Source organism: Brassica napus, chromosome C4 (assembly GCF_020379485.1).
Source record: "Brassica napus cultivar Da-Ae chromosome C4, Da-Ae, whole genome shotgun sequence".
Classification (NCBI taxonomy): domain Eukaryota; kingdom Viridiplantae; phylum Streptophyta; class Magnoliopsida; order Brassicales; family Brassicaceae; genus Brassica; species Brassica napus.
This window is the reverse complement of record NC_063447.1, coordinates 38,771,029-38,777,915: the sequence shown is the minus strand read 5'-3', so window position 1 is coordinate 38,777,915 and position 6,887 is coordinate 38,771,029. Positions and strand designations below refer to the sequence as shown.

General features: G+C 34.2%; 1 protein-coding gene across 3 annotated transcripts; it reads left to right on the top strand.

Moving 5' to 3' along the window:
* Positions 1 to 3,248: 3,248 nt before the first annotated feature.
* LOC106394386 (probable sucrose-phosphatase 3b) lies at positions 3,249 to 6,887 on the top strand. Of its 3 annotated transcripts, none has more exons than XM_022700975.2 (9): positions 3,249 to 4,072; positions 4,169 to 4,207; positions 4,910 to 4,989; positions 5,064 to 5,468; positions 5,551 to 5,745; positions 5,815 to 6,105; positions 6,191 to 6,377; positions 6,458 to 6,504; positions 6,592 to 6,887. In XM_022700975.2, the coding sequence occupies exons 3-9, from the start codon at positions 4,921 to 4,923 to the stop codon at positions 6,679 to 6,681; spliced, it is 1,284 nt and encodes a 427-aa protein (XP_022556696.1). In that variant the 5' UTR covers positions 3,249 to 4,072; positions 4,169 to 4,207; positions 4,910 to 4,920; the 3' UTR covers positions 6,682 to 6,887. The 3 variants fall into 3 exon arrangements, with proteins under 3 accessions (XP_022556696.1, XP_022556695.1, XP_013690412.1); XM_022700974.2 differs by having other exon boundaries at positions 4,884 to 4,989; XM_013834958.3 differs by having other exon boundaries at positions 3,249 to 4,207.

The following is a 6,887-nucleotide window of genomic DNA, read 5'->3' as shown; positions in this document are numbered from 1 at the left end:
CGTTGGATTGTATTATTAAGTCGGCAAAAAGTTCTAAACAATGAAAACTAGCAAAATAAATATAAGAGAAGGGCTATATCAGTAGGGATCCAAAGTAAATTAACACATATCTATTTTGCGTATGGATGACTAAAGATTTTTCATTTAAAAGCTCCATATTTGCTTATAAAATAGTTGAATCTCAAGGGAGATAATCTTAGCATTAATCCAAAAACACCACGCTTCACTCTGAATTGAGAATGATTGTCACTCTCTTTTTAATACTCCAGTAGGAACCACTGAGACAAGACAACTCTTTATATTGCTCTATTGATAATAATAGAGTCAAATAGATTACCGTTTCATAGAATTTGATGTTGCCTTCTGAAGTAACCATAGTTTGCAGCAAGAACTCCGTCACCATCACATGAAGAACCATCAACGATTGAAGCCGGTAAAACCCGTTGCCACCATCTGCAGTAGGTCTGTCAATTGACTTTTCTAAACGGTTCAATTGAACCGAAGTTTTTTTTTTCCAAATCCATTGAAAGAAGCACACAAAAAAAACGATCAAAAACTTTGCCAAATTTAAAATAAATTGACAACCGAACAAACTAAGTAACCAGAAGTAAATTAAATCAAAGAAAGAGAAGCAAAGCGATTCAAACAAGCCGATGACGGAGCTATAGAAGCCTCCAGCCATCGGCTTGAACAATCTCTTTTAACTTCATAGTGTGGTAAAAACATAATACCAGCTCAATCCTATCTCACAATGCCCTAATTATTTCAATACTTTGATATATTATTCCTCTGAAGATCATAAATGACTAAGTGTGTGGGTTGACTATGCTTGAGATATAATTTTCTCAACCAAACTTTACCACTGTGCCATACATACTTACGCCATCTCCATTGACGTGATTCATTAGAGAAACATGCGGAACAAAAGTCTTCTTTTACCAGAATTGACTGTTCGCTGCGGTCTTTTCAACAAACCAAATATCCACAAAACCATCTCAGTCATTGTAAAAATCAGAATATCTATTTTTTATCAATATTAAAACAGAGAGAGTAATAACTGAAATGTTTTGCATTGTTTCTACAGTGTCATTGCTTACTTTACCTTTTTCTGTATTAGATATCCCTTAACAAATGAGTGTACTAATTAGGCATGCGCTTATTATCCGATTCAAACTCGTACCCAAATCCGACTCATAAAACCTAACATGTATTGAGTTAAGAGAGAATGGATATCCGAACTCGAGCGGATAATATTCAAACTCAAATGGATACCAAAAGATAATCAAATATATGTAAATTTAACCTTATGTTCCTAGTTTACTTCTCTCATTTTATTCAAAATATTTACATTGATATTACACATGTGACTCAAGATAAGATAATATAGATATAACTGTGGAAAAGTGATTTGCTTATATCAAATTATATTTATGTCGTTCTAAAGTTTTTAGTTGAAATAGTTGAATGATGAATGATTTTATATCAAAAAATGAGTTTCAATATCATGTGAGTGAAGACAAAACATAGAAAATATCATCAAGTGATTAATGATCAATATATAAGTCTTTTGAACCTTCCATTAACTAACCCACTGACTATCATACATAATAGACTCACATGTTGAGAGTGCATGTGCGTGGAAGACTGTTTAACTATGGACAGTTGAGCGTTACATCTTTTCTTTTATTTTTTATTTTAAAATCACATGTCGAGAGGACAAGCTGGTGGAAGACCGATTAACCGTGGATGTTCAGGAGTTACATCTTTGATTGTTATTTTACTTATCATTGTTTTGTTTATGACCATGCTAAATTTATTTTTCTTCATTTCCTTATTTTCTCGTTAAGAAAATACCATAAACTTATTGATATTCCACAAGAAATGTTGTCCACAGATTCCCAAAGTCACAATCGATGTATTCAATTTGTTTTAAAGAATGTACAATCAATTTTATCATTATACTTATGTTATTTTATCTCCTCCTTCTCATATTTGGTTTATGATAATATATAGAAAATCTTAATATATTTGATTTGACTATTTATATCAAACTCTATTTATGTCGTTCTAAACTTCTTAGTTAGAATAGCTGAATGATGAATGATCTATATCAAAAAATGATTGTCGATATCAAATGAGTAAAGACAAAACATAGAAAATATCATCTGGCTATTAAATCGTAAGTAAATAAATATTTTAAATTTCCGTTAACTAACACACCGACTAGCATAAATAGTGGACTTACATGTCGAGAGAGCAGGTGCGTAGATGACCAATTAATCGTGGACCGTCAACTGTTACATCTTTAATTTTCTTTTTAAACTTCACATATCGAGAGAGTAAACGCGTGTTTGCATGGAAGACCGATTAACCATGTATGGTCAAGCATTACATCTTAAATTATCTTTTTAAACCTCACATGTCGAGAGAGCATATGCATGGAAGACCGATTAACCACGGATGGTCAAGCGTTACATCTTTAATTTTCCTTTTAAACCTGACATATCGAGAGAGAAAACGCGTGGAAGACCGAATAATCGTGGATGATCAAGCGTTACATCTTTAATTGTCCTTTTAAACCTCACATGTCGAGAGAGCAGACGCGTAGAAAACCGATTAACCTTATTAATGATCCACTGGCAATGCTGTCCACAGATTCCCAATGGCACCTATCAAGGTATTCAATTTGTTTTAAAGAATGTACAATCATTTTATCATTATAGTTATGTTATTTTATCTCCTCCTTCTCATATTTGGTATATGATAATATTTGTGAAAAATAAATATTATTGATTTGACTATTTATATCAAATTCTATTTATGTTCTTCTAAAATTTTTAGTTGGAATAGTTGAATGATGAAGGGTATATATCGAAAAGTGATTGTTGATATCGTGTGAGTAATGACAAAACATAGAAAATATCAACTAGCAATTAAATGATCAGTAAACAAGTCTTTTAAACCTCCCATTAACTATCGCACCGACTATCATATATAATGGGCTTACATGTCGAGAGGGCAGGTGTGTGGATGACTGATTAACCGTGGATGGTCAAGCGTTATATCTTAAATTGTCTTTTTAAATTTCACATATCGAGAGAGCAAACGCGTGGAAGACCGATTAACCATAGATGATCAGGCGTTACATCTTTAATTGTCTTTTTAAACTTCACACGTAGAAAGAGTAGACAGATGGAAGACTGATTAACCGTGGATGGTCAAGCGTTACATCTTTAGTTATCCTTTTAAACCTCAAATGTCGAGAGAGCAAACGCGTGGAAAACCGATTAACTGTGAATGATCGGGAATTACATCTTTAATTGTTCTTTTCCTTCTGATTTTTCTTTTGTTTGTGACCAATGCTAAATTCATTTTTCTTTGTTTCCTTATTTTCTTCTTAGGAAAACACTTAGGGGGGTGTATTCAATTGAGAGTTTTAGGTGATTTGTGTCAAAATGACAAATCCACTGTTATTGAAACATGAATTTTAAAAACTCATTTAAAATTCAGTGTTATTGAACTTGACATTTTATAAAGTACTATGAAATCCACTGTTATTGAAAGTATTTTATGTTGTGGAGTTTTCAAGTTTTCAAGTGATTTTAGAGTGTTTGGGTGGAGTTTCTTAGTTAAAAAAAATTAAAACTCAAATCTCATGGTTTTAGGTGATATTCTATAGTGGTTTAACAAAAAATATTTTATTCTCTGCAATTCCTTAAAATCATCTAAAACCTTATTAAAAATCAAATCACCTTAAATTTTAGATTGAATACACCCCCCTTAAAAATTTATTGATAATCCAGTGGCAATTGCAATGCTATCCACATATTCGCAATGACACCTATCAATGTATTCAGTATGTTTTAAAGAAACCTATTAAAGGAAAAAAGAAGAAGTTATGGGAGAGGAAAAGACCAATCTCTATTGAAGACAGATGCTCTAAACTAATAATAACAGAATTAAACAAAAGAGAAACAAATATTCTTTCATATGAAAGGATCTTGACCGTTGATCCTTGTCTTTTATTGGTGGATGGGGCGGCATTAACTACGTGGTCCTTATACAATACGCTGTAACGCCAACACGTGGATTAGTGTGACTGATAATATTCTCTCTTCTCTCTTCTTCTTCTCGAAAAAATAAACCTCTTTTTCCCTTCAACTTGCAGAAGAGGAAGAAGAAGAACTCAAGAAGCGATATACACAAGGTTTGCTTTCATCCTTATTTGATTTGGGTTTCGTTATCTTCCCTTTTTGGTGAGTTTTCTTGGAGAAATGAGGCAAATGTGATGCTTATATATGTCTTGTTACTGCCGTTGCTTAGTGATTCAGCTCATCCATGTTGATCTTGTTTTCTTCTTCTTTTAATTAGATGAGCATGAGTTTTTATTTTTGTTATTATTGGTTAGATAAATATTAATCTAATAGAGATATATTTTAAGGAGTTTATCGTGATCACCTTTAGACTATATCATGCATTCGGATGTCTTAAAGAGCTTTGTAATTAACCTTTCAACTTTTGATTTGGATATTGAATAGATTTTGAGCTTTCTAAGCACAGTTGAAGAGTATTCTATCAACATTGAGTTTCTTTGTTTACATTAAACTCAATAACACAAATACTTTGGTATCTCTTGTGTTCTTGCCTCTCTCCATCACTTAAGACTTTGAAACTTAGATGTCTCTGTAGAAGAAGAAGTTGATACTTATTAGGAATCTCTATGTTGATTGATGCTTGAAAAAGAATAGATTATTTAGTCTTGCACACCTGATTATATACTTCTTTTGCTTTATATAATCTTAGCAACTGTTGTGTATGTTAAGAACAAAACACATATGCTAAATTCTATAACAACTATTTAATATTGATTATGATAATCAAAGACTTTGCCTCTATGCCAATTCACAAGACACTAAGAATATGTTGATTATGGAACGGCTGAAATCTCCTCCTCCTCTCATGATCGTCTCGGACCTTGATCATACCATGGTATGATCTCTGATTTTGTGGTGCATGTGTAGAAGAAGATATACAGGTTCTTAATGTGATTCTGTTTTTTACAGGTTGATCATCAAGATCATGATAACCTCTCTCTTCTGAGGTTCAACTCACTGTGGGAAGACGCTTATCGCCGTGACTCTCTCCTTGTCTTCTCAACAGCAAGATCACCAATTCTTTACAAAGAACTGAGAAAAGAGAAACCATTGTTGACACCTGATATCATCGTTACGTCCATAGGAACCGAGATAGCGTTTGGTAACTCCATGGTTCCTGACCATTCTTGGGTTGAGACCTTGAACACCGATAAATGGAACAGGGAGATAGTGTTAGAAGAAACAAGCAAGTTCCCTGAGTTAACTCTTCAGCCTAAAACTGAGCAGAGGCTACGCAAGGTCAGCTTTTACATTGATGAAGGTAAAGGTGAGGCAGTGACCAAGGAACTTTCACACTTGCTGGAGAAACGTGGCGTTAAGTGTTTTACTTAATATCTTTATGTTTTCTTTAATTCTTGGAAACCAAATGGTTTGTGATGATGGTGTATGTTTTCAGTTAGATGTCAAGATCATTCACAGCTGGGGAATGAATCTGGATGTTATACCGCGAGGTGGAGGAAAAGGAGAAGCTCTCGAGTATCTTCTCAAGAAGCTGAAGGCTGAAGGAATGTCCCCTGTCAATACTCTTGCTTGCGGCGACTCTGAACACGATGCTGAGCTATTCAGCATTCCTGATGTTCATGGTGTCATGGTACTGTTCTCTTGTTTTCCATTCTTACCAACACCAAAAGCTTTACTAATTTGTTTTGTCTATGTGAAGGTGAGCAATTCTCAAGAAGAGCTATTGAAGTGGCATACTGAAAATGCTTTAAACAACTCAAAGCTCATACATTCAAGCGAGAGATGTGCAGATGGGATTCTTCAAGCTATTGATTATTTCAAGCTTGGTCCAACTCTTTCTCCAAGAGATAGTTCTGAGTTCTTGAATGGAAAGGCCGATATTGCCAATCCTGGTCAAGAAGTTGTGAGATTTTACTTGTTTTACGAGAGGTTGAGACGTGGTGAGATCAAGAAGTATGAAACATACATAGCCAGCTTTAAAGAGGCTTGTGTGAGTTTGCATAAATAAGATGCAAATGGAATCCATATTTATTTATCGACCGGACTAATTACCTTTTCTTGGAACATTTTTTCAGCACCAGGATGCTGTCTTTTTCCATCCAGCAGGTGGAGAGAAGTCTCTGAGGGACACCATTGATGAGCTGAAGAAGTATAATGGAAACAGAAGTGGGAAGAAGTTTTGGGTTTGGGTGGATCAGGTTCGGGTGATAGACAAAATTCCTAGGAAATGCATAGTGAAGTTTGATAAGTGGGAGCAATGCGGTAAGAATGCCATCTTTGGTATCTGATCTCTGGTGACTTATTTTCAACAAGTTTTTATGATGGTTTGTTACTTTTGGCAGAGGATGAGCGTAAATGTTGCACAACTACTGTTGAATTCAGTTCAAAGGTAACTAGATAGTACTTTCAGAAGTCAGATAAAATTTTGAACTATTAAGGTTCTTGATTGAATGATAAAAAATCTGAAAATATGCAGGGAGGAGGATGTTTGGTGTGGGAACAAGTGAAGCAGATATGGTCAGAAAAATCGGAGCTGAATGATGAAAACAATTGCTGGATTATCTGAATCTTTGGAGACTTGTGAATGATTGATTTGCAAACAGTCTTCAGGATTTGTCTTCCCTTTCTCCATATAGTTTTTCTTTATAAGTTTTGAAAATGTTTTTGATAATTACCAAAAAGAAAAGTGTAATATACACTTATGATTTACAGGAAATTAGAAAACAAATTGAGGGTGAACCGGGTTCGGACCGGTGACCTCTTCAAATGCTA